The 25,827-nt window shown below is 55.4% G+C and overlaps 8 protein-coding genes across 8 annotated transcripts; 6 read left to right on the top strand and 2 right to left on the bottom strand.

The window, feature by feature from the left end:
* Positions 1-2,157: 2,157 nt before the first annotated feature.
* CDEST_00293 (Putative glycoside hydrolase family 16, concanavalin A-like lectin/glucanase domain superfamily) lies at positions 2,158-3,429 on the top strand. The gene is made up of 2 exons (XM_062916452.1): positions 2,158-3,080; positions 3,152-3,429. Exons 1-2 carry the CDS (start codon positions 2,310-2,312, stop codon positions 3,233-3,235), a joined length of 855 nt encoding a protein of 284 aa, XP_062772503.1. The 5' UTR covers positions 2,158-2,309; the 3' UTR covers positions 3,236-3,429.
* An 11-nt stretch (positions 3,430-3,440) lies between these two features.
* CDEST_00292 (Putative hydroxylase/desaturase AsaB) lies at positions 3,441-4,746 on the bottom strand. Its single transcript, XM_062916451.1, has 2 exons — positions 3,860-4,746; positions 3,441-3,796 (listed from the first exon to the last, which is right to left on the bottom strand). The coding sequence occupies exons 1-2, from the start codon at positions 4,620-4,622 to the stop codon at positions 3,561-3,563; spliced, it is 999 nt and encodes a 332-aa protein (XP_062772502.1). The 5' UTR covers positions 4,623-4,746; the 3' UTR covers positions 3,441-3,560.
* A 231-nt stretch (positions 4,747-4,977) lies between these two features.
* Positions 4,978-5,821, top strand: CDEST_00291 (uncharacterized protein; the record flags this gene model as incomplete). Its single annotated transcript, XM_062916450.1, has 1 exon — positions 4,978-5,821. Exon 1 carries the CDS (start codon positions 5,564-5,566, stop codon positions 5,819-5,821), a length of 258 nt encoding a protein of 85 aa, XP_062772501.1. The 5' UTR covers positions 4,978-5,563.
* Positions 5,822-6,331: 510 nt separating this feature from the next.
* On the top strand, positions 6,332-6,691 carry CDEST_00290 (Putative heterokaryon incompatibility; the record flags this gene model as incomplete). Its single annotated transcript, XM_062916449.1, has 1 exon — positions 6,332-6,691. One exon carries the CDS (start codon positions 6,332-6,334, stop codon positions 6,689-6,691), a length of 360 nt encoding a protein of 119 aa, XP_062772500.1.
* Positions 6,692-6,868: 177 nt separating this feature from the next.
* On the top strand, positions 6,869-7,108 carry CDEST_00289 (uncharacterized protein; the record flags this gene model as incomplete). The annotated part of the gene is made up of 1 exon (XM_062916448.1): positions 6,869-7,108. One exon carries the CDS (start codon positions 6,869-6,871, stop codon positions 7,106-7,108), a length of 240 nt encoding a protein of 79 aa, XP_062772499.1.
* An 82-nt stretch (positions 7,109-7,190) lies between these two features.
* Positions 7,191-7,675, top strand: CDEST_00288 (uncharacterized protein; the record flags this gene model as incomplete). Its single annotated transcript, XM_062916447.1, has 1 exon — positions 7,191-7,675. One exon carries the CDS (start codon positions 7,191-7,193, stop codon positions 7,587-7,589), a length of 399 nt encoding a protein of 132 aa, XP_062772498.1. The 3' UTR covers positions 7,590-7,675.
* A 2,345-nt stretch (positions 7,676-10,020) lies between these two features.
* On the bottom strand, positions 10,021-14,296 carry CDEST_00287 (Putative arrestin-like protein). The gene has a single exon (XM_062916446.1). The coding sequence runs from the start codon at positions 12,123-12,125 to the stop codon at positions 10,572-10,574; it is 1,554 nt and encodes a 517-aa protein (XP_062772497.1). The 5' UTR covers positions 12,126-14,296; the 3' UTR covers positions 10,021-10,571.
* An 8,432-nt stretch (positions 14,297-22,728) lies between these two features.
* Positions 22,729-24,688, top strand: CDEST_00286 (uncharacterized protein). The gene is made up of 2 exons (XM_062916445.1): positions 22,729-23,732; positions 23,878-24,688. The coding sequence occupies exons 1-2, from the start codon at positions 23,572-23,574 to the stop codon at positions 24,119-24,121; spliced, it is 405 nt and encodes a 134-aa protein (XP_062772496.1). The 5' UTR covers positions 22,729-23,571; the 3' UTR covers positions 24,122-24,688.
* The last annotated feature ends 1,139 nt before the right edge of the window (positions 24,689-25,827 follow it).

Here is a 25,827-nt window from a genome sequence, read left to right as displayed (position 1 = left end):
CGCGCACTGTCTAGAACATGCTCGTCTGTCACCTCTTCTTCTCCCTTTTTTCTTCTCTACATTGCAACCCAGATGCCATGCACCCAGCACGCATCTAGCCCAACCAACCTCCAGCACATCCACACACATTTGTCCCCTTCAGGATCACGAACCCCCCTTGCACTTTTACTTCCAACCAATCAGACTTGGGAGCGCGGCCAACCTAGGGAGTTGCCCGCGCTGGTCTAGGCGCCTCTCAACCCGCACTAAAGCCGTGTTGGCAAGGTGCCTCTACCCTTTTCACATGCTCCTCTTTTTTTTTTTTTTTAATCTCTTCCTCTCCAACGTGGACGAATGGCCAGCTTAGAGACGGCTATTTGGGCTCTTGGTCCATGGGTGCCCTGACACTCGCTCTGCTTCGGCAGAGCCAACATCACCTGCCAAGTGGTTCGCCCCCAAGGACTTTTCCCTCTAATGAACCAACCCCCTTTTCTCGTGGGAAGAAGTGACTGAAAAGGCACCTGTAGGGGTTGCAGCAGGCCACGACCATCACCTCGTACGGTTTATAAGTCTTGGGTACGTATCATCTCGACTTCAAAACAACACAATATCGACGCCCAGATGCAAAAGAAAAGGCAACCAAAGTACCCAGCGCCAGCTGTTTAAATCCTGCAGCTGCTGGATTCGAGTACAGAACTGCCGCTAGCACGGTGGCGTTCAGGTACCGTTTTCCCGCTCTCGCACTATCGCCGGTCGTACAAGGTCACCAATATATCTCGCCCTGATGTCTCTCGACGAAGTCTTGGAGGCAGTGTGCAAAATCACTGGACGTTACGGAGGGCCTAGGCCTCGCTTGGCGAGAATTGGTAAAACAGAGAGGCTAATATCGAGTTTCATCTCAAGCGAGAGGCCCAAACCTTGGAATGATGAAGTGCGTTTCTCCCAAGGGTTGAAGGGGGTGACGAATGCCACTCCCCGCGTGGCAATCCAAAAGTTGGGGACGGCGAACATCCAACCAGGGCCGCGAGCCTTTGGCCGCGCCGCTGGTACCAAGCACTCACCCCCGTCCCGTGCCCCCCTTTCTTTGGTCGCGGGGCCCTTCTTCAAGGGCTGGCATCTTCTGTCCCAATTGGCAGACGCCTGAGATGAAACGAGGCCTCTGCCGATACGTCTCCCGAGGGGGTTCCAGCGCCTCCAAGCCTCCAAGAGTCTCCTTGGACAGGGCCGGATCGCGAGAGCCGGCGATGCTGATCGCAGATTGGTCGCCCTTGATGAGCCTTAATCTTTTCTTCTTCTTCCTCTTTTACCACACTGGCTGGTGTCCGGTTCACCACCATGCACGTTTGTCAAGCCAGCCACGGATCCTCGCTCCGCTTATGCGCCCGTCTCGCCTCGGGATATTGGCCGTGCCAACCCCGAACGTCCATACTGGCCGGGCCGTCATCACAGCGCAAGGGAGTCCGACTTATTGGATCCACCGCGCGTGGCACCCACCTGGCTTCCGGGATGGGGGACGACAAGGGGACTGTCTCAAAAGCTCACGCCGGCGCTGCTCGACCGCGTGTTGAAGTATTCCCGTGGCCTCGGCGGCCTTTCGCTCTCTTGACTAATGTGCCATCTGATGTCTCCGGCACCATCTCTGGGTCTTGCAAATGACACTAGACGACGAGAGTCTAGGGAGGACAGGATATATGAACCAGACTACCATCTACCCTCCTTGAGACTCCTCTTCTCTGCTGAAGATTGGACGCCGCTGTGAGACTCGGATGGTTTGTCAATCTCAAAGAGAGCAAAGGGAACCGCCAGTCTCTCCCTCCCTCTCTCCCCCTGGCCGTAGGGAAGCACGCTACCTTGCACAGACTAGCAAGCTTGGGCTTCTATTCTACATGCAGGTGGCTGTTGGTCCAAGATCGCTTGGGTCTGGCAGGCTCTTGGCCAACTATCGTTACATCTGCAAGCCCTTCCTCCCCATCTCGATACTTATTTGTATATATGGACCAGGGCCCCGTGATGGTCACTCTCCGTTCTGCTCTCATGGTCTGTCTGTTCACCTCCATCCTCGTGCCATCCGCCAGCCCGACAACAACCCGCATCGTGGTCTTGTGCCTTCCCAAGACATGCCGCTCCTTTCACAATAATTCACCATTGCCTCTGTCTCTTTCTCTCTTTATAAGCCTTCTCCGTCGAGGTTGTTTGTGTGTTAGTCGAGATCCTCTACCGCAAACTCTGTTCACACTCCTTTCTCTTCCCAGACAGTCTAGGTCTACAGAACACACAACCACCACATTCCTTAGCTCTTGAAGCTTAGTATCAAGCCTACAGCAGCAATCATGCACCTAAAGAACCTCATTCCTACTCTCGTTCTCCTCCTCCCCGCCGCACAGGCCTGGGATTCTCCCGACTACTCAGGCTTCACCCGTCTCTGGCTCGACAACTTCGCCGGCGCCTCGGGCACGGGCGTCAACGAGGGCAACTGGAACATCATCACCAACCTGCGCGTCAACAACGAGATCCAGGACTACACGACCTCGCGCTCAAACCTGCAGATCTCGGGCGGCGGCACCGTCCAGATCGTCCCGCAAAAGGACGCCGCCGGCCGCTGGACCTCTGGCCGCATCGAGTCCAAGTACACCTTCACCCCGGCCGCCGGCCGCCTCACCTTCGCCGAGGGCCAGATCCGCTTCGGCGACAACGCCATCGGCAACAAGAAAGGGATCTGGCCGGCGTTCTGGATCCTCGGCGACTCGATCCGCCGCGGCGTCAGCTGGCCGCGCTGCGGTGAACTCGACGTGCTCGAGACGGTCAACGGGCAGCTGACGGGATACGGCACGGCGCACTGCGACGTGCTGCCCGGCGGCGCGTGTAACGAGCCCAACGGCATCGGCGGCGCCATCGGCATCCCGGACCAGGGGTGGCATAACTGGCGCATCCAGTGGGACCGCCGGCCGAACAACTGGCAGGCCGAAACCATCACCTGGTTCCGCGACGGGCAGGTCTTCCACCAGATCAGCGGCGCGAGGGTCGGCAGCGAGGGGATCTGGAGCACGCTGGCCCGCGCCCCCTTGTTCTTCATCCTGAACGTCGCCGTCGGCGGGAACTGGGTAAGCTTTTCCCTCCCATAAGGACCGTCGCGCCCGGGAAGGGGCCAAGTACTCGTGCTAACGTGTCGCAGCCCGGAAACCCGGACGGCGCTACCATCGGCGGCTGGGGGAGCATGATGGAAACCGCCTACGTCGCGGTCTACCAGTCTCAGTAGGTATCGGCCTGGGCCTTCCTTTTGGACATACCTTTGTGAAATTGTTTGTTGCTGCTCCTGCAACTACGCCGTTCGCTGTACATATGTATCGAGCATACTTAGATACCCACCTCTGTCAACTACATATCCTATGATTCATCACATTCTTTAGATAGTCAAGTACACCTCCTCACACTGAGCTAAGAAGAAACTTTGCAGAATCTGACGTGTCACGAGTGGAGGGATTTGACAATGTATTCTCCTTTGTTTCATCTTGAATCGTTACGCTGTGCAAGCTACAGGACGGTGACGCCTAACTTTCATTTTTAAAAAAAACACCACACCCCTAGTCGTAGAAAACCAAGCAGCGGACCTCGATGCTCTGCCGCCCCTTCGCATCCGCGGGAGTGTTGGGGTCGATGAACGCGGTGTGAGGAGTGTAGTCCGCAAGACCCGGCTTCCCACCGGGCTGTCCCTGGCTCCGCGAGTCGAAGCACTTGATGAACATGGCCTCGTCAGGCGTCATATCCTTGGCGTAGTAGAGCTTGTGCTTGTCGCTCGGCGCCACAGAGTATGTCTCTCCTTCAAAGCAAATATCAGCAACAATCCCTATACAGCTAATTTTTGTAAATCGGCTTAACTTACCCTTCACTTCATACCCTTCCGTCGACTGCGCCAGGGTCGGGTCGGGAAGCACCTCCTTGCCCCTGTCATCATCGTCCGCATCCTTCCTCTGGGGATACAGCAGATCGACGGCGATGAGGTCCTTCGGCTCCGTCGTCCGCCAGTCGATCACGGCCAAGGGGAAATCGCTCGCTGGGTGCCCGATCGGCCTCCACACGTTGATGATCTGATACCGCCCCTTGAGCAGCTCCTCGGCCTCGTCCCCTGGAACGTGCCTCCGCACGCGCACGGCCGCGGCGCCGGGCGTCTGGTCGACGTGCACCTGCTGCACCGGCTGCCTGGGGCTGTTCTTCTCCCGCCGCCGGATCGTGTGGTCGAAGATGACAACCTTCTTCACGCCGGGCAGCTTCTCGCGCAGCAGGGCCTCGACCTCGGCGTAGTAGCCGCCCCGCACGGCCGCGTCGTCAGTGAAGTCCTTCTCCTTGGCGGGGGAGTTGTACACGGCGAAGCCGGAGACGTCGGTGCCAAAGGCCTCGCCGGCGTCGCGAATGTTGGCGACGGAGCGGCGGCGGTCGGTGCGGCTGAAGGAGGTGACGTCCGTGTCGACCTTGGCCCAAGGTTTGCTGCCGGCGGCGCCGAGGGTCGCCGGGTCGAGATAGCGGAAGTTGCCGGTCGTCATTGTGGCGAGGGATCTGTTGATGGTGATGCGGGGAACGCGGTTATTTCTGATGCCGGTTGTGAGATTTGATGTGAGGATTGGGGTTCGACGTAGGATCGTTCTCATAATACGTGTAATGCGAATTCGTGTCAAGTGCAGCTAGAGCTGGTGGATGAGATATCTGCTGTGACTTACGAAGGTGGATAGTAGTTCTTTAAAGCAAATTCAGAGACCAACAAGTGATATTGATGATTGCATCATCACCCGGCCAAGTGACGATTAGTCATTCGACATTTCTAAGCCGTTTGTCCCTCTCTCGGCATTGGAAACCCACTCCCGAGCCCGGCCCGAGTGGGGTTCCATATTACTATGGGGCTTGCTAACTAATCGCCGACACTCCGCGATTCGATTTGCTACTGTTCCGGAGGGATTTATATTCCGACCAATCGCCGCCCCAGGGCGCTGCTGCGAAGGGCGTACGCCCTACTATGTAATCATGTTTCTTGCACGTTGCTTACTACCAGGCATACAATTTTATGTTTACTACTGATGTGGGCTAATTGCAGGAATTCTCGCTTCTGGCAAACGTTCCTTTGAATCCGCCAGAGGGTCTTTTATAAGCACCGTGTTCTTCATGAAAACCGGTAGACGCAAATATCAGTTCAGTTTCAGTAGGACAGGAACACACAAAAGGGCCATTTGAAGTGTCTGCAACATTTCAAGTACCAACCTCCTATTCCCTCTCAGGAGATCTGTCCCACTAGGATGTCACCGATGATGGGACGTAGGCATCCGTGTTTTCAGCAATACAGACATGTCTCTAACATGGGCAACCTTTGTCTTCCGGTTGCTGCGAATTTGCCCAGCAGAGCGGGTGTTGTCTACGTACCGGTGACTGGTATCTTCCATTAAGAAGACTGATTCTGTCTTGGCGTGTATTGGGTTGTCATTTGTCCATACCTCCCAAACAGGCAGCCGATCAGATGATGGGACTCGGGGAGCGGGGCATGTCAGCGCGTCTCGGAAGCAACCACATCACCTTGCGCGAGACAAACACACACACGTAAATGAGTGAGGGCTCCGAAATGGGCGAAGAGTTCGCTCTCCGGGTGTCCACAAGACCCGCAACATGGCTTTGTCCCGTCTGCACCTATGTCTTTCAGCAGACTAAACACTATGGAAAAGTGAAAAGAGTTGTTCCAGACGTCCAGACCCTAGAGGGATTTCGGCAGGCTGCCCTTGACAAGTGTTTCGTCTGCTATCGGATCTGGAACATCGGCGAGGGCTCCTCTCGAGCCTGGGTAGCTATGCAACCAGATGCGTGAATACCGTTGAAATTCTCGTCTATCACGTGGCTGTAAGGACAGGCGTATGCGCTAGCAACCTCATTGTCTCCTTCCGAGACCCTACTAGCAGCCTGCGGCATTCTCTGTCATTCTATGAGTTCCTGTTATTTTCATGAAACGGTACGTTTACCCATTGACGATGCTTGAAAAGCGTTTGCTGAAATAGTTCAGACACACCCGTACGAACTATCCTCTCAGTCACCGAACATGAAGCCCACACCGGTTCTTGAAATACGTTGGGAAAGGCACTCTCCTGGTGCCAAAGTGCATCAATGGCCACGACAAGTGTTGCAGCCTGTCCAGTACACGACCTGGGTGGCTTCAGACCCGTCTTGTCGGCATTGGTCCGCTCAAGGGCACGAGCTGGAGAGTCACAATCACATCCGGAGACATTCACATGACAAACTCGTCGCTTCCTCCTTCCTTATTTGACTCTGAATTAACGCTGTGGCTCAAAGACGCAGCGGTTGATGCTGTCGTCCTCAACCAATGAAGACTTTTCGCCGCGGCCAGCCGATTGCGTCCCTGCCAAGAACTGTTAGAAACTTGGTTGTCGTCGCACGTCACTTCGGCGTTCGCTATACATGGAATGATTGCCTCTGTATTCTGCAAGACGTCATCGAGGATTGGAAAGTCGAGGCACCGAGGATCAGAGACGCATTTGCAAACTCGACCTGCAACGTGCTAGCGCCCGAAGCCAGTGATCCGGATGGGGTCTTGTTTATGACCGTGACACCTTCAGCATCTTGCCGGGCGCTGTGTATGCGACATTCAACTCGCCTGTTCTGGAGAGATATCTACTCCAAGACGCTCGATATCATGAACAATGTCTCGGTCAGGGTCCGCTAGACGAATGTGGCTGGGTTTTCCAAGAGAAGTTCTTGGCCCCCCCCGACTGCTTATCTTCACCAAGAACGAGGTGGTATGGGATTGTTTTGAGACGCAAAGTGCGAGGGGCTTCCTCAAGGGGTTCCCCATCGTTCGCACAATCCTGTAAAAGGCACCGGTTGTTTGTTCCAACCAGCCATGTTCGAGGATGGCCAAATGTCAAAAGACGTGTCGCACCTGTGGGTTGGGTTCGTGAACAGCTACTCGCGATGCCAGCTGACGTTTTCTGAAGGCAAGCTCTACGCTTTCTCGGAGGTCACCAAATTGTTCCAGGAGCTCTCCGGCGATGTGTATCTTGCCGGTGTATTGCAATCGAAGCTACTACATTATCTCGCCTGGGTGGTTACGAAGCTGGCACCTAAGAGCGCGGCCAAGTAGAGGGCGCCCTCCTGATCTTGGGCGTCGATAGATTGTCGGGTGAAGATGTATTACTTGACGGACGACAATCACATCAAGTTCTATGTCCCAAGTCATGGACTCCAAGACCACGATGGTCGGAGATGATGGCATGGCAGACGCAATCGACGGCTTCGTCAAGCTGAAGGGCACCGTCATGGTCGCTAGATACCAAAAGGAACCCGGAGGGAATAGGTTCTGGTTCACGCCAGAAACCGAGATTCTCTCCGTTCAGTGCAAAAAAAAACTGTTTCTAGACACAACAGACAACCAGTTCTCGGAGGCAGAGAAGATTTGGTTCCTTGTGCACTTTCGTAAAGTTCAGTACAAGGGCTCCACCTACTGCTTTATTATAAAGCCAATAGCCGGAGGGGATGTATTCGAGAGAGTAGGTTGGTTGACCGCAATGTTTGACCGAGAACCTCCTGACGAAGTCGAGAGGCAGATTATAGGGGTGGTCTAGGAAGTAAACGAACGGGCGAAGCTACTTTAGTAATACATAATTAGCTCTTCCGAGGAACATAGTAAGGGAGAAAACATATATATAACAAACACAATGGAAACCCGGTGTAAAAAAAGATCACCTGTGTTTGTCAGTGTTGATCAAAAGGCAAAACAATGACCAACGCGGGGCTCGAACCCGCAGCCTTCAGATAACTGCATCTCAATATGTGAAACGGTAGAAGTCTGACGCGCTACCATTGCGCCAGCCGGCCAGGTGGGAGAGTAGAAATGATCTCTCTGGTGGAGTTGACGGCGAGCTGCGAAAGTGCAACCATGTTTGCTTTGAGCTGGGTTGGGATGGGTTTGTTTCGTCGTACTGTGCAAGAATCGCAAAATTTTTGAGCAAACCAGCCTGCTCGCAGTGGGGTTTCTGACGTAATGATTTGTTGCCGGGATTGTTTGTGTTTGTGAAGTGCCTGCATGGGGTGTCCTCTTCCCTCTATGCATGTTGCCGCAGTTCAAGGCCACAAAAAAAAAACCCGGGCGTGCGGTGATCCATCAGACTTGGAGCTAGGCGATGGGGCCGAGCGGGTATCTGTGTGGGTGAACCCAGTAAAAAAGAGAAAAAAGAACAGGAAGAAAGAAAAATTCTTCAAGAAAATTCTCCCTCTGCAGACACCCACTGAACCCCAGAAAGTTCCAAGGGCAGGACGGTCAAGGGGCAGAGACGTCGGACCCATGCGAACGGAGCCTCCGCTCTTCCGTCTTACACGGAGCGCCTACACACGTGTACGTGGAGTATTACTGCAAACAGCCGAGACAGAGACATATTCTCGATTCTAGACCTTTTTGTGAACCAACTCGCGAAACATCTTTGGAGAAAGTCATCCCGTCTTCCCCGGGAGCGTCCTCCGGGAGACCGCGCGCCGTACCCATACCATCACGTAACAGAAACTTACAGCCCGCCACCCCCCTTCCCCCTCCAAGAGCCGGCAGACACCGACCCTGAATCCAGTCTCTCTCGATTCAACCGTGTGAGAGGAAAGGGGGGGGGGGAGGGGCAGACCTGCAGGATGGCGAGAAGCATCCAAAACGGCCGGCTCCGATGCAGGCCACCTGACCGGGCCACCGTCCCCGTTCTTGGTGTTGTGCGATCCTTACCCAAGCGCCGCCGGCGTTCCAGATCACACTGACACGGCCCCTAGCATGACTTCAGTCTGACGTGACTCAGGAAAAGAGAGCCCAACCCAGCCATGCTCGGTCGTACCCCCCGATTCCCTTACCTAACTACCCTACGCGGAGCACGTCCGGAACGTCATCCGAAGGCGGGATGCATCTGCGTCGTTGGCGGCTGGAACCGCGACGTAGACCGGGCCGGTCACGCACACTTGCGCCGCTGGCACACCGGCTTGCAGCGACGCACAGATGCCCGTCCACCGCCTACCTGCGCTTGCGGCTTACAAGCCGCGCACTATTGTGAGGAATCTCGACCTCGTCCCAGCTCGGGATCCATGGCGCCATCTAGCTCGGGGGAGGCGTAGCACTGTTGCTGCTACTAGAGAACGCAGTCGGTGACGCGGCGGGAAGACATACCAAGGTAAGGCATGGCTTTGCCGTCGAGCAATTCGCTTCAGTCATGTTTGTTGTCGCCAGCGCATCGTTCTCAACAACTCAAATCTCATCACAGCCCACGCTTTTCAGCTTCCAACCTTTGAAGTCAACCGGCCCCAAATCTCCCGAGATGACATGCCCACTTGGAGGTCCGTCGGAAGCTCAAACCCAAGACCCCATATGTATCCGCCGCCGACGTGGACGTTCCAGACCTTTGAGAGTCCCCTCCCCCTTGGACATTGGGCAAAAATAAAAGTCTCCAACTTCTCCAAGAACCCCCCCCCCCCGAATCGGGGAGTTTCCATCATGTAATCGTTGGCTAAGATCAACTTCTTAGCCTTCTCGGAACCCACGAACCGTTTGACACTTCGGGACTTTCCCGTCCCAAGGATACAAAAGCCCAAGGGAAAATATTAATAAAAAAGTTCGAAAAATAAAAAATGAAATAAAAACCTTCCCAACATGCTTGTTTGCCGCCCGGGTAGGGTACCGCTTGCAACGTGGGATGAGCCGCAAGGTACGCCGAGGCCAAGTACCCTCTCATCCAGCCCAACTACCCAGGGGCCTCTCGAGTCAGGAATTCACATGCCATCCCGCGCCTAGAGGGGCAATGTCCGACGTTTGGAGGTTTGTTTTATTTTTTCTTGTCTCCATCGGCTCCATCATGCATCACGATTCGCCGATTCTGCAGTTGATGCGCTCGAACGGAGGTCAGACATGCCGTCCAGTCTACCGCTCACGGCTGGCTTTGTTGAGTGATTTCGAGTGTGTTTGTAAAGTAGGAGACTGGGGGAACACGGACGCAAACGGAAAAAAAGGAGGGAGTTTGAGGTTTTATGTCTTGAGTAGGATTCTCTACGTTTAGAATTTCGTGTCTTCAGTTGACGAGCTAGCTACTGAGAAGCCAATGCGACGGGAAGTGGCGGTTGATCATCACCGTCGTCCATCCGTCAGCTCATTTCCGAGTCTCTCTCTCTCCTTCTCGTTCTCTCTCTCACATTCCAATTTCCCCAACTCAAACGCCTTGCAATGCAAATAAACCACGTGTTGTCCTTCTTCATGGTCGATTCATAAAACGTGAGAATTTCCAAAAAAAAAAAAGAGTATAACAAAACGCATTGAGACATTAAGTCTTCAATGGTAAAAATATGTCATAAAACAAACAAAATGAACAAGATAGGCGCCTGGTTCGTGAACCAGGGGGTATAATGCGCGTAATTCCAAAGAGAAAGAAAAAAAGAACCCATCTCATCCCCCTCCGAAAAAATCAAAAACTTTTTGTTTCCTTTCCTATCCCAATTCCCTTTTGCCGGTGATTAGTTGTTGTGTATATATCGAATTATGCTTCGTCCTATATTTTCCTTCTCTTTCATTATTTCTTGCCTCTGGTTTATGGCGATGTGATGGAACCCTCTCTGCTGTGCGCCGTACCGTTGTGCGCCTGTCCGTCGAGGTGCTCGAGGCTCATGTAGTCAATGGGGGGCGGAGCCTCGTCCGGGTAGGCGGGCGGCGAGGGCGGGACGTCCTGGTAGACGGGGGGCGCCTCGTTGTCCCAGCTGACGCCGAGGCCGGGGCACTCGGTGAGCATGACGTGGTAATGCATGCGCAGGATGCGGCCGGTGCCGGTCTGGGTGGCGAGGTGCGGCTTGCCGACGGGCGCCCACTCCTTGGAGACGACCATCTCGATCATGAGGGCGTGAGTGACCTCGGTGCCGTCGAGCGACTTCATGTCGCAGGCGTAGCGCGGGCCGTGGCTGTGCTTGGAGGCGACGACGCCGTAGTCGAACTCGAACTCGACGTGGCCGTCGGTGTTGGTGTAGTCCGACTTCCAGCCGTCGTGCATGTACTTCTCGCCGAGCACGCGCGTCTCGGTGCGCGGGACGCCCTTCTGCTGGTTGCTCTGGGTGCCGGCGGGCGCGTGGCGGTCGCAGGCCGGGGCGACGGTCTTGATGGTCTCCTCGAGCTTCCAGGTGACCTTCTTCAGCTTCCAGAACTCGACAGTCTTGTTGGTGGTGTTGGCGTTCGTGAGGCCGTCGAGGCGGAACGAGACGTTGTGCGTGCCGGCCGGGTGGATGACCTGGTTGTAGTGGGCGCTGGCCTTGATGTTGGTGGGCGGGAAGACGCGGACCGAGTGGTGCGGGAACTCGGGCTGGAGCAGCGAGCGCTTGACGTCAAAGTTCTGCTCGAAGCGGATGGGCGTCTGCGAGCCCGGCGTGCCCTTGACGAGCGTCGCCTCGGCCTTGAACTCGTAGGCGATGGAGGTGATGGGCGTGTCCATGGAGGCCGGCAGGTGGCCGTCGAGCAGGATGGAGAAGGGGAACTGGTGGACGCCCTTCTTGAGCGTCGTCGGGTGCGTGAGGAACGTCCAGCGCTTGAGCTCGGTGTACTGGTTGGCGCAGTCGTGGCAGTGGTTTGCAAAGGGCCGCTTGTGCTGGACGTGGATGTTGAGCCGGGCCTCGAAGCCCTCAACCTGCAGCTGCTCGTCCTTGACGTCGAGGCGCATCTGGCCCGACACGAGGGCGCCGGTCGACGTCTCGGCGTCGCCAAAGAAGACGATGGGCGGGCTCTCGATCTTCCAGTCGAGGCTGGCGTGCGAGTTGTCGTGCGCGTCCTTGCTGGAGCGGCCAAAGGGCAGCGAGAGGCGGTGGTGGTGGTGCTTCTTCTCCCTCTCCTTCAGGTGCTCGACGGGCTCGGCGGCGAACATGTTGTGGTAGGGGATGTGCTCGCCGTCATCGGAGGAGTAGGATGAGTGGCGGTCGAGGGGCAGCCTGCGCAACAGGCCCTGGTCCTGGATGTTTCCGTTGGAGTTGGAGTTGGAGTTGCTGTGCTTGTTGTGTTGCTGACTTTGTGATGACTGGTGGCGGATGGTCTTGAGGTTTGCAATGGCAGAGACGCTGAAGTTCTCGGTCGAGTTGCGCAGGAAGTTTGCTACGCGGTGGGGCATGATTGGATGCGGTGTGTGTATGTAAGTGTGTGTGTGAGTGTATGTGTGTGTGTGTGTGGCGCTTCTTCCCCGGATTTCAATGGGGGAAACAGAGAGCTGAACCTGCTGGGGTGTTCGGATGCCGTCCTCCTTTTGAACCTTGGCTAAGATGTGCGAGGTGACCTTAGACAGGGGGGCGGGAGAAGAAAGGGAGGGGAGGGGTGTGGTGAGGGGGGCGGATGAACCGCAAAATAGAAGAGGTGGTGTGACGTTCTCTTTTTTTCCTCTTCTTCCAGGGCGGGAAATATGGGCTTCTCAGGAATGACAAGCACCGAAATCAGTCGAATCGCCGGATCCCGAAGGATGGGCGAGCTTGGTGTGGGCTCGCGCAAGGCCTTGTAGGCGGAGGGGCCGTAGAAAAGGCGAGGCCGAGAGGGGAAAGGCGTGTGTATGCGTATGTAAGTGCGGGTGATGAGCTGATGTGCGGTACACGGCAGAGATCTGCTGATGTATGTATCGTTCCTTGATGGATGACTGGTATACAAGAGGGTAAAACGTAGTGTGTGGTGATGGGATGGGGCTGATGTGATGACAGTCTCAAGAGACAATGATGTCCTGGGGCCCTCTCTTCTCTTTGTACTTTGACTGATGGATGAGGGTGACAGAGAGGAAGACGCAAGTGTGGGGAGAGGGAAGGGGGGCTTGTGGTTAAGAAAACAAAAAAAACGAGAGCTATTCTCGAATCCTTGCAAGCAGTAGGCCCAGGTGATGTGGTGGTAGGGGGTGCCCACAAGGTCCAGTCCAGTCCAGCGAGCGGGTTTTTGTCCTTTGCCCGTTTGGGGTTCTTTGGCGTCGAGCAGCCAAGAATGAAGCTTGTTTTGGCTGGGTTGCGGTGGTGGCGGGCGGGATCAGCTTTCCGCTATGTGCGTGTGCTGTGTGCTGTATGTGCTTGAGATGGGAAAGAGGAGACCCGACTGCGACTGCGACAGGGTCAAAGCAACGGGAAGAGGCAGACAGGATGATGCGGGGTGGCTTTGGGCGCTCCTCGTGTTGTCGGAGCGTTCTTGGTATTGGTGTTGGTGTTGATGTCGTTTGTGTTGGCGGTGTGCTGCCAATGCCAGGAGTGGTTTGGTCTTAGTCTTGGGTGTGGGTGGGATTGGAGGATAATGATGATGTCGTCTCTCTCGTTCGCGAAAAGGCGAGGTTTAGGGTTCGTTTAAGAGAAAACGAGGTGTATGAGGACTCTGTCGATCGCGGTCGAGGTCGAGGTCGAGGTCGAGGTCGAGGTCTGATGAGGTTCGAGGGGGGGGGGGGAGGGCAATGATGAAATGCGGAATTGCGATTGCGATGATGACTATGACTCCCTTTGCTGGGTTGGTTGGTTGCCCTTTTGGGATTCCGTTTTTTTGCTCCCTCGTCTAAGTCGGCGGCGGGGGTGATGTGCGGCTGCAGGCTGTGTGTGTCTGTGTGCGCTTAACGGCGGGCTTTGGATGCGAGATGAGATGCAGCCGAGAGTGAGTGAGTGAGAGGGATGTGGGTGCGACTGGGGCTCTCCAGAAGGTGCGGGAAGGGCGACGTTTTTCCGTATTAGTTCGTTCCGTATGGGAAAAGGTGGGAATGATTCTGGTGAAGCGATCGTCGAGAGTGGCGGTAGATGACAGTCAACGAGAGAAGGTAGAAAGGGGAGTATAAGGTCACTGTTCTATGTCTGTAATCCTGATATATAAAAAGTATCACCTTCCATCCCTTCACAGCAGATCAAGCAAGCAGGACGTCGCGTTATAATGTCTTGCCAGCTCGTGATGGTCAAGCTTTTCATAGGGTAATTATGTGTCATGGAATTTGGGAGGGAACCTGGGCGACAAACACATGCTCCGCTCCAGCGTTTTGACACGGCCCAGCCCAGCAGCGACGTCGAAGCTCATGAAATCCAGCCATTCATGGCTTCAAATGCGACTAGCCTTGGCAGACGAGAGTGACAAGAGTGACAAGAGTGACGGAGCACATGGGTGGTGTGTGTAGTGAGTGTACCAAGGGGACCCAGCAACAGGGAGGTGTGTGTGAGTGAACGAGTGAGTGGACTGAGTGACTGTTAGTCAGGCTACGTGATCGAGTGCGCCGCGCCGCAAGTGAAGGAAAGGGGAAAAAAATTCTTAAAAAAAAAAACCACAACCAGCCCAAGGCTGGACACATCTCCACCGTGGATGGATCCGTCGCCAAGTCGAGTCACTTACAATGGTACATGGTCCCATAATCCCCATTTGTACCAGGCCTAGCTGTACTTTGCACTCGTTCGACAGCACCTCAAACGACGTCTTTCTTGGACCCGTCAGACTGCCCAACATGACCAACGCCAACCAAGACGCGCCTACTGTGCATGCGGACATCTTTTCAGAGTACTTCGTACACGACAGGGTGCCCACACGGACTGCCGTCGACTGGCTGAGAGGCACGGGTGCTGGCCCGAGCTGGGCGTCGCTGGTGCAACTTTTGCAAGGCATGGCGTACTATGCGAGCGCGGCACGCACACACGCACACACACCATGGATGATGGGTCGTCGAGCTGCTGGGGCCGCCTGACCTTCCTCTCCCTTGTCTCGACCCCTTGGTCGGTCGACAACGACACTCCTCATTCGAGCCTCGCCTGAGCCATGACACCGCAAACTGTGCCCCTGGCGGCCCACGTGTGCTTTACGTATTGCCCTCCATCTCCCAGTGAGAGAAAGTGAGGTGTGTGTGTGTGTACACGTGTGTGTGTGTGTATGTATGAGTTAGAGAGAGATAGAAGACAACGCCCTTGTTTGGACATGCTGGCGGCGGTCAGACAAAACTCGGTACGTGTCCCGTCGTTGGATCGCCGCCAGCAAACGTGCCCACTGCCTGGGACGGTGGAGGTCGATTGGTACTTGTGGACGCTGTACCTGGCAGTTCTTCCTGGGGGCAACCGTGACAACCAGCCTTCGTCTCTCTGCGTCTCTCGCCGCCATCGCGATTTGCGACCCTAAAACTAGTGCCCGGTCACCCACAATTGCGCAACATCAGGGGCACGGCGTCGCAATGGGGCCGAAGAGGTCGGAGGGGGTACACACAGTTACAGCGAATTACAGCCAGTTACAGCGGCTTCATGATGATGAGATTTGTTCGGGCCACCCATCCGGGTTGTTTCTGGTATTGTCATAATGTACGGACATTGTGATCCATCGGCGGTGAATAACAAAGACACACTAATCCCAGGGAGTACCGACCAAAGCAAATCCAGGGTCGATATGATGTGATGCGAGCATCTCCTTGGACATGGACGTGACACCATGGGCCCCTAGACATGAGGTTGGCCAATGTGTCAATCCTCCCAAGACCGCCCGTGACAGAAAGCACCAGCCAAAGAACCATGTGGTAGGTACATCGCACACCGTATGATGCTGCTGCTACCGCGACGACGCGGGCGGGGGCTTTCTGCAGAGTTCTAGGACACGGAGCGCTCCACATGGGTAAGTCAGGGGCCTAATGTCCCGGACGAGACGCCGCGGGGCATGTGTCCCGGGTGCCCAGCCGGTGACATATGCATCGTGACACTCGACAACGACGACATTCTGGTGCGATTGAAGGATGAAGGACAGCACGAACACCAAGGAGACGAAATGGGCCGACTATTTGAGGCCTTGATTCATGCGCTTGCACGCTGGGCGTCAGGCCAGGCGGTAGTTTCTCCGGTCCTCTGCTGTCACTGACCGGCGGGTTCCTTTGGTAACATGTATTGCTAGCACCACTCGGTGTAAGTCGCTCTCTCTTTTTTTTCAAAGCCGCACGCCGGTGACGAGCGATGGAGCAGACTACCCGGATTGCTTGCTCATCACACCTCTCAAACGTTGTCCACCCGGCATCGCCGTGCCGGTAACGATCGTGCGCATCTCGGCCGTTGGATTGGAACCTCCTTCGCGTCGCAAGTCTCCCGAGTCCGTCCCGAGGCGGACGGGATCTGAGATCTCGCCGAGATCATTACCACACTGCATCTTGCGTCCCGTCGCAACACACGAGAAAAAAATCAAGAATAATGCCCGAACCGGAGACGTCTCCGTCGCAATGTTTTCATTCTTACCTGGCCGACAGAGCGCACCGTTTTTCCCCCTCTCTGTCCCTCCGTTCCCATGACTGAATAGGTTCATCGCGCTTCTTTTGCGGCTTTTGACCTTGCCAAGACCCGAAGCATCATCTTTTCACGATGAGGCCCCTCCTCAGGATCCGCTGGATTCTGGGTTTTGGGTTTTTTCTCCCTTCCTCGACCCTCCCCTCGATGGCGTGCGAGCGTCCATCGTAACTTGAAAGTCTCCTCCTCTGCTTGAAGAACGTGCTCCCGACCACACGAACCACCCAAGAACCATGCATCGTGGGGCCCCCCTTCTGTGGCTTGCTCAGGCTCTGCTCTACTACTGTGACCTTCACCTGCAGGAATACAAACAAAAACGGGGAGACCCCTCCAACTGGACGGAGGACGGGAAACAAGGTGACGGCGTCACGGGTCGTCTCCGCTTCCAAGGCCCTGGACCACTCACGGAGTTTCTCTTACGTACGACGCGGGTCACCTGCTCATCCATGTACCGACGGGGGGTTTCTTCCTAGCAGCATTTTTTTTTTTTTTCTCTCATTGGGGGAGGAGGGTTTCTTTGATTTTCCAGTGCAAGGTGCCTCGAATTCAACGTCTCCGGCAGGGCTCTGAATAAGTGTAATGCTGCGCTCCGGCGCTCAGTCTTAACTTCTTTGTTCCTGTTAGGTTTTTTCAATCTCCCTGCCGCCACAAGGGGGTTCCAAGAACGTATACGCTACCCCAAGGACTCCAAGGACTTGCCCGAAGGTGGATCTCCGTTGGAGTCATCTTTCATCTCCCGTTCATGGCTTTCATGCTACTACCCGCCAGCCCATCTCCAAAAACGGAGGGACGCTCGCGTCTTGTAAACTAGAAGCTGAAAATTTTCTCTCAAACCCCATGGGTAAGATCAGCCTCCCCGGTCATGACTCCTCTTGCTCGGTGATGTCCATGGCTGCAGGCCGGGAGGGGGCCACAAGCTGGAGCTTCTGGAGAATTTTCAGACCCCATTCTTTCCATGGAAGGAACATCAAAAAGTCCTTCGAGGAACCAGATCCAACCGTTCCGTCACGATCCAGAGCCTCTGTCAAGACCCCCGATCTCGGCGCTATTCTGCTTTCGGGTAAAGGACCACAGTTCCTGCAGCCCTGGTACAATGGGGGTGGCACTGCATATGATTTTCACCCCCCCTCCTCTTGTAGTTTAAGTACATAGTATACGAATACTTGACACTTTGTAGCTGGCGGCGCGCATCGTACGGCTGGCGACGGTACGGTCCAACATGATGTCAACATCGAACCGCTGGACAACCCGTCTAATTCTGGCTGGTTCTTTCTATGGAGATTCTGCTCCTGGCTCTCTCTCTGTGTATGCGCGTGTGTTGTATGTGCCTTGGTCGGCGTGCTCCATGAGCGTGTTTCGTGATCGTCCTTCTCCGCTATTTAATGTTTTCCGTCTACTGTGGTCCTCGGCCGACGATCAGAGCAATGATTCTCAGGGGAGAGAGAGGAGGGTGTGAGGGAGTAAGTACCGCGACTGCTGAACTCTTTCATCATGTCGTCACCGTCACCGCTGGCTCGGCGGTGTCCATAGGCGACGGTCGCCATCGAGCCGAAGCCGTGAGTGACTCGACGGCGGAATTCAGGGGTCCTTCTCGGTGATCCGGGACACACGCCGAGCCCACCCCCGCCACATCGCCGACCTCGCGAGGGAGTCATACTCAACGCCCATGCCCCCCTCCGGTATGTCGTATGGCTTGCCGGTCGGTCACCCGTGAAGACCTTTTGGAGGGTGTTTTTTTTTCTTCTTGTTTTTTTTTTTTTTGGTTTTGGTCTCACTCGTGTCACCGTTCCCCACAATGCCAATAAAACTCTCCCGTTCGACTCACAACCTTCATGCTACCCGCCGACGGGCACACGCGTTGCGCGACGGAGACGGACACGCCGTTCCACCGACCGTTTTTGCGAGCCACAGGGCAGGGAAAGCCGGTGAGGGAGGAAGGGAAACGAAAAGGCTTCATCCCAGCCGGAGGGGGAGCCGGCCTGCGGACGGGCAACGGCAGGGCACGCTGTTGAAACGTCGACAAGCGCCAGTCCGAACTTTTGGAAAATCTTAAATGAACTGACTTAAGCCCGCCCAGGCCTGTTGTCAAACACGCCAATGGGCGCGGCAAGTTTAATCTTTGGGCAAGGACATCCCCTTTCGAAGACCTTGACGCGTACGTATGTGGTTGTGTGCGTGTGCGTGTCTGTATGTATTGGGCAAAGCAATTCCAACAGTGAGAAAGTACAAAAACACGGCCACTTGGCTTGACTCGCGAGCTCGGCCACAGCCACGACAGGTTTGTTCTTCTTGCTCTTGCTCTCAGATATTTCACTTTCAGCCTCGTCTTCAGGGCTTGGATGCCGTCCCATATCCGCCTCGAGCTTACGGCCAGGGCCGCTCGCTCGAAAATCATTCGACCCCCTCGACAATCTTCTCCGTTCTGTGTCCCGAGTCCTGAACAAAGGAAATAGAGATTGACCTTGCGATCAAGAAGCGGGTTGGCCGAGTGGCTTAGTAGTCGAGGAGGGGATTCAACGCCCATCTCCATTTCATCTACGTCCCATCCAGTGTCGCATCGTACTTCACCGCGGTTGATCGTCCTTGGCCAAACCCCTCACATACACCTTGCACAACAACACAAACACCCCCAAGTGAAACCCCGCGCGGACGGGACCAAGAAAATATCGACGACTCGAGCTCCTCTCCTCTCCTCTTCTCCCACTTTCCCCTTTTCCCAATTCAATGCATGCTCAACCCCTCCCGAGTCCCCCGCCCTCCCCTTCCCCGGGTTTTCCAGGTCCCAATCCCCCTCCCCGCATTCTGTCCGTACGGGCGGGAGATTCAAGCTAGCTAGCTACAGGCTACGGCAGCCAGCCTCACCGGTGCATCGCACCGCAGCAGATAACTTTCGACATGGATCACCGACTCTGGATCTCCGCGGGATGAGACGTCGCGTCATGTGAGCCAGTTCACGTGGCCCCCTTTTTTTGCCGACTCCAGTCACCGCGTCTTCTGCCAACCCCCGGATACTCAATTAGATGAATGATACGGATAGTACGGCGCAATTGTCGTCATACTCAGGCGGCTTGCCAAGAAGCTGCAGGGCTTGGTAGGTCGGGAGCCTGGGGACGAGCTGACGAGGGATGAGACGAAATTCGACGCTTCCTCCCTCTGCCTCCTCCCAGGGGTCCCAAAGGACGAAGTTGCTTTGTTGGTGGTCTGTCCCTCCCGCGGATCGAATTGGCCCCTCTCTTTGGCTCAGCTGCGCCCGGCGGCTGACTCTCTACAAACAGTCTCTCTCCTCGGAGATGTCCCAAACAATGTCACTGAGGAGGAACTTAGCACAATACGTGCCGCCAATGTTGCCATTTGCTAGCGCCGAGCGCCTTGTTCCTTGGCTCCTGGTTTTCTACAGTTCACAGGCCGAAATCTCCGCCGTTTGCACGACCTTGAAAACGTACCCCCTTCCTTTTTCGCTGCGACTCCACGACTGTTTGTCGCGGTTGACCAGACGTTGTCGTCATTCGACTCTTCGTTATCGTTGTCGTCGTCGTCTTCCGGACTCCGCAAAGAGCCTCCTTCGCTTAACGCCAGTAAGCTTCGAGGGCCTAGAACGCTCCCGTGCCCGTCAAGTGTCGGGACGCACCAAACAGCTGCGTTTCTGTTACCTAATGGCGTCGGGATCTAAGAACCGAGACAAGGTATGGCGTGCTGGTTCCCTTGTTCGACTTTTTTCTCCCAGTTCGATCGACTCGCGGCTCCGGCCGTGAGAGGGGGGGCGAGATGGGAGGCTACCGCCGCCGCAAACAAAATCTCTGCTAGCTGGGTACGCGGCCACCACCGTGGTTTGGTAGGCGGGCGAGTGCATTTCCATGGAGAACGGGGAGCAGCGGAGAAAGCGAGGGGCAAGCGAGGGGCGAGGGGCAGAGGGGGAATTCGGTATTCTCTTTCGAGTCTCGACAACGTCATGTGCGACTCGTCATCCATTCGTGCTCGAAAGATTGACTCATGAAAGGCAGGTGTCGAAGTCCAACCCGGCACGCGCTTCTTTCCCCAACGGGATCGCCATGATCTAAGATTTGTTAAGATTGAAACGAAACAACACTTCGCGGTGCGACATTTCCGTGCTCCCATCGGAGATTTCCCAGCTTTCGCATGCTAAGCGGGGGAGTGGCGAAAAGTCTTGGTTTTCGGGTCCTGGGCGGAAGAACGATGTTTCGTCATACACGTGCCCAGCCTAATTGAGAGACCATCCGCGGCCACAGAGGTCTTGTCGTCCCGACATTCTCGAACGGGACCAAGGCTATCTGTGTCCCTTTCCATTGTAGTCTTCTTGTCCGTGTTCTACGATGCGGATCCGTCTGATCTCGACTTGCGCTGCGTCCGTGGGACTGCATTCCGGCTCGGCTCGGACGCCGCCAGACGTTTTAAGAGCGTCGAAGCTCTATTTTGGGTTCGCCTCAAAGTTACCTCAGCCAAGAGTTATGAACTCGAAGGCTATGTCATTCAGAGTCTAAACATCGTGATTCAATCGTTCAATATCCCTGTCGAGCACCCCGAGCATCTCGGCGACTTCTGAAATCGGGATTCCGGGGTACATCCGGATCCGGGGCGGGATATATGGGGCAGCGGCGACGGCCTAGACGCGATTTAATTCATCCGAAGCCCCATACTGAGTCAAAGGGCCGGATTCGGAAAGACCCATAATCGGGTACCGAGATAGTTCGCCGGGTTGGAATAACCCTTCATCTGGATCCACTTTAGCCGGTCATTTCTCGGGATGAGCAGGCGTTTTGGACTGCGCGAGCTGCTTCGACAGCGACGGTTTCTCTGGTAATAAATGCATTCTCGTGCCATGAACCCGGGCAGACGAACACAACTTAGCCGTCGCTGTCTGCAAGTCCCAATTGAGTTCCGTATGGCTGCTCCTTCCGATAGACAGCCGCGCAAATTCCAATACCAACCGGATCGAAAACAGAATTCAGCTGCCGTTCGCATTGGGTGTACGGTGGACTGTACGGATATCCATCGACAGTCCTCAGTGCCCTTTGGGCCTCGGCCTCGGCGAGCGGACTGCAACAAGACTCCACACACTAGGCACAAAGGAATGACAGGCGGGGGATTTACATTGCTAGCGGTAATACGGCTGTAGGCGAGGTCATTCCGGAGGGGAAATAAAATGAAGACGAATGTGGCAGGGGGGGGGGTCTTGGTCTATTATTAACAAGCTCTTAGCGGTCTCGGCCCTTCATGGCCAGTGCTTCTCTGCTGGTGGGAGGGAGGAGTGGAACGAAAGGCACACAGGGCTGCCCCGTAGGCGAAATGAAGGGCGCAGCGGTTGGGTTGGCATCCCGTCGGCCCTATTATCCCAGCCTGAAGGAGGGGGGGAGACAACTTGTGACGTTTATGCGGTGAATGCTGTTACAAGATGGACTGTCACTGAGTCGCTCTGCTCTGCCGGAGAAATGGTGCGGGAAGACCAGCGGCGCGACGTCTTCAATCACCCGTCTAGTGCAAATAAGCAATTGAGGTTTGCCGCCATGAACTTTAAAGCGATGTGGAAGGCTGTCTGTCGGTCGCACAAGCTGTCAAATGTCACGCAGACTTTTCCCCCCCGGTCGGGACGAACACCTCTCTCGTCAAGCAACAAGCTTCGCAGACGCCAGAGTGAGGGCGTCGGGAGAGGGGACTGGGGAGCACCGATCTCACGGTCTCGCGAGTCACCAAACACGGCGAGCCAAAGGGGGCACTGGGAATGTGAAACACAAGACAAGCATTTCCCCCGCAAGTTCGTTGTTGGGCAGACCACTTTCAATCTCAATCCCGCCGCTCACACTTTGCCCATTGCCATCGATGATAACGGCAGACAACCCACGACAAACCCACGATAAGCCCAGAATAAACTCCAGAGCCCCTCCCTTACACTCCCCTCATGGACCCCTTTCGCGTTGCAGTCGTTTCCATTCGATTACACATGGCAAAAAAGCATCGCCTCGTCCTTTACGAGCTCAAAGCCGGGGGGTTTCGGGGGCCCGATAGCGAGTATTGGCCGTCAATTGGCCGCGACCGGGTGTGTCGGGTCTTGAGGCCATGCCGCCAATTCCCCTTTTCTGGACCGAGAGGCCGTTGAATGGGGGGAGCAGCTTAGTAGGTGCGGATGGATTAGGGGGGGACGGATCGAGGCGGGCCAATCATGCCAGCCAATGTCCGGGTCAGTCGGCGTTGGGGGGGAAGAGAGGAAGATGAGTGAAACACAGCCACATTCCCCCGTTGTCTCTGGCGCCTTCTGTAATGCTTGTCATGCCGGTAATGCGAGTGAGTGAGCAGAGTGAGGAAAGGTGAGCGAGTGAGTGACTGAGTGAGTGAGTAAATGAATGGATGAGGGTGATACACTGAGTAGGTGTATGTGGCATGCGTGAGGGGCGTTCCTGCCGCCGCCACTGCTGTCCGGAGGCGTACCGTACCTGCATCTGTCATATATCGTCGCAGTTGTGTTGGTGGTCGTGACCGTGCCTGCCTCGATCTTCACCCCTGGACCCTGAGACGACCGCGCCCCTCCCCTGAACGGGCAGGAGAGTGGCAGATTGCCTCACCTTCCACTTTCCCCGTGTTTTCGAGGGCCCCTTTCCCGAAATTCCATCCGTCCATTCCTTTCCTTCCATTCCTTTGCCTGGGCCCCTTCCCGTTCCTGATCATCCATCCATCCCCGTCCGGTCCTTCCTTACCCTTCCCATCGTCCTCTTGGCCCTGCTTCTTCTTCCTACACCTCAGACGATCTCAAACGTTCGCTCATTCTCGCCTCTCCTTTTTCGCGTCTGCTCTTTTCTCACGCGCGCGCGCTCTCTCACTCTTTCTCTCCATCTTCAATCTCGCTCTCTCTTGGCGATCGCCACTTTTTGTTCTGTCGTCAACTGTGCGTGTACGGATAGTGTATTCGGCATTTTCCCCATCGACGTCACTCCTTGCAGACACGAGAGAACCCAGCAGCAGCAGCAACAGGGGCACGAAATCCGGTTTCACCACACAAACGACACGAGGGGAATCCACTCATTGCAAACGAGAGCTCGTCACCACCGCCTGCCCACCGCAGCCGAACTGAGCGATTCGACGAAGAAAATAGGACCAAGTTCGCGACCACAACATCATACAGACACACGGTCGCAAAGCGCTACGGATACAAGGAAGGACGGCAGCAATCACGCACATCAACACGTCCCGAAGAGAACCATTTTATTTGTATTGAATTGGAATCGAGACAAGCCGTAATCGCGACACCCACCCGAACGCCGAACCCCCATCGAATCGCATTACATCATATCTCAACAATCAGAAACTTTCAAAATGAGTGCCTCCTCTACCACTTCCACGAGCCTTCTGGCGCCCATCGCCCGCGCAGTCCATTATATCGCCGCGCGCGAATGCGCAAGTGATGACAACAGCCCTCGCTGCGAGAAACCCTACAACTCGCCCAAGATCATCGGTATCGCTGTTGGTGTCACAGCGTAGGTCCTCCATGCCACTCACTTGCCAACCCGTTCCCTCCAAAAGTTTTTCCTTCCTCCTCTGTTTCCCTAGTCTTCCGCAAGGTTACCGTCACACTGCGCATCGACTTGGGGTCCAACACACAAACTAACGCATGGTTCCCAGCGCCGTACTAATCCTCGGATCTGGCTCGCTCCTCTTATACCTTCACATGAGAAGACAGCGCTTCGAACGCAAAGAGGAGGACGCAATCTCCCTCGAGATTGACGGTGAAGTCGATGATCATCCGACCATGGGCAAGCCGCCGCGCGCCTGGCAGCCGCACGGCCAGCGAGGAGACGACAATCCATTCGAAGCCGACCGCCAACCCCACCAGCGCGAGAACCCCTTTGAGCCGGAACGCCGGTAGTCGATTTCGACCGCCCCGTGATAGGGGCTCCGTCGCATTCAAATACCGCATCTCACGCTAGCATTTCTACCCGAGTGAGGGCATTCTTCGGTGGCCATGGCTACCTTTTTCTTTCGGAACATTTCGGATTGGAAACGCTCTTTTCGCCCATTTTAAAAAGGGACAACCGATCTCTTGACGACTTGATTTGGTCAAGCACATTCGCGAGCATGGCGTTGCGTCCCCCACTACTTCTCTTTTCGCCGTCACCGTCGGTGACTTGCGCACCTCGCGCTTATGGCCCTCCACTCAGGCTTGCGGCCTTAATTGGGGGGAACGCGCTACAGGATGATGAGATTCAAAAAATCGGGCGACTGGCGATGGCCATCTCCCACCACATCGGCATGCATCTAAGTCGATTGAGGCTGAGGGACATTCGCCGGTTGTGGGGAAGTTAAAGTTGCATAATGGACTCGGCGAGGCGTGCGTCCGCCGGGCCATGGGTGGATTCTTGTCTCTTAAGTGACAGCCGCGAGGCATCTGTGATGCTGTCCGTCCAACATAATACAAGCATGATAACAAATAACGCCTTTGCTGTCTCATAACGCTCCTCGCACGTTTGATGTGGACAGGAACCCAGCCAAAACTTTCCAACTCCCCAGTGACGGGCATCGGACGGCATCAAGCAGAATCCGGATCCGGAACCCTCGAACAGAAAACCGCATTCCACGTTGGGAGCTCCAATGAGAAGGTGCAGTCCCGCGAGCGTGTTTTTGACGACGGTCGTCGCTTGCAATCGGCGAACCATCTGATGTCAACAAAGTCTGGCACCTGCATACCCAGCTAAGTAGACTTGGCCGTCTGATGTACAAGGTACGCGCGCTACTGATGTCAAGTTGGAGCCAAACGTACATGCGAGAAGGAAAAAGTGGCCCGTTCGCCAGCGCGCGTGCGAGGGGGGCTGCATCGTTCCTCGAGAAGATCAAAGCGCAAGAGTCAAATGTCGAGAGGGCTGAGTTGAGTGAGTGCTTCGAAGACCGTGAGTGCTCCAATCATGGGTGATGAGTCCGTCGCCGAGGCTGGCCTTAGGAGGCCTTATCACGAAGCTTGGGTAGGAGGATTTCAAAAATGCACGAGAGTGTGCGTGAAGCGGACCGGATGGGAATCCCTATGAGTTGACGGCCTCTCTCTATGAATCCATCTCCAATGGACTTTAGAAACCCGGGGGCGAAGGTCATGCGCCGATCAAGGAATAAGGTCCCCTCCAAGTCAACAGAACTTTGCAAAGTTCTCAACCCCCCCGACACCCCTCCGAAGCTTGGACTAATCCAGGAGGAGTCTCGCTATATCTATGCCTATTGGTGACAGCATGGGGGTTTCAGTCGGAGTCTGCGTGAGCTGCCTACCTGACTGTGCCTAGGTGTGGTGACACCCGAGTTACATGAATCAGCTTCATGTGGGAGAACGACACTGTCGCATTTTGTTTTTGGACGATCGCCCACCCTCAAGCCCTTCGGCTTGTTGCTGGCTCTTATGACCTTGTCGACCGTCATTTTTACGATTCTCAACCTTGATCATGGATTCCTTATTTTCCCGTGACTGCCCGCCAGCCAGCCCGTCTCTAGCCCTCGGCCGTCATCACCGCGTTGTCCCAGACCTCAGGACCGGCTTGTTTACAGCGACTTGCGTCCTGGTTATGCTTATTTTAACCTCAAAACATACTCCAA

This window comes from Colletotrichum destructivum, chromosome 1 (assembly GCF_034447905.1).
Source record: "Colletotrichum destructivum chromosome 1, complete sequence".
NCBI classification, from domain to species: Eukaryota; Fungi; Ascomycota; class Sordariomycetes; order Glomerellales; family Glomerellaceae; genus Colletotrichum; species Colletotrichum destructivum.
The sequence above is the reverse complement of the archived record's forward strand: the minus strand, read 5'-3'. Positions and strand labels throughout refer to the sequence as shown.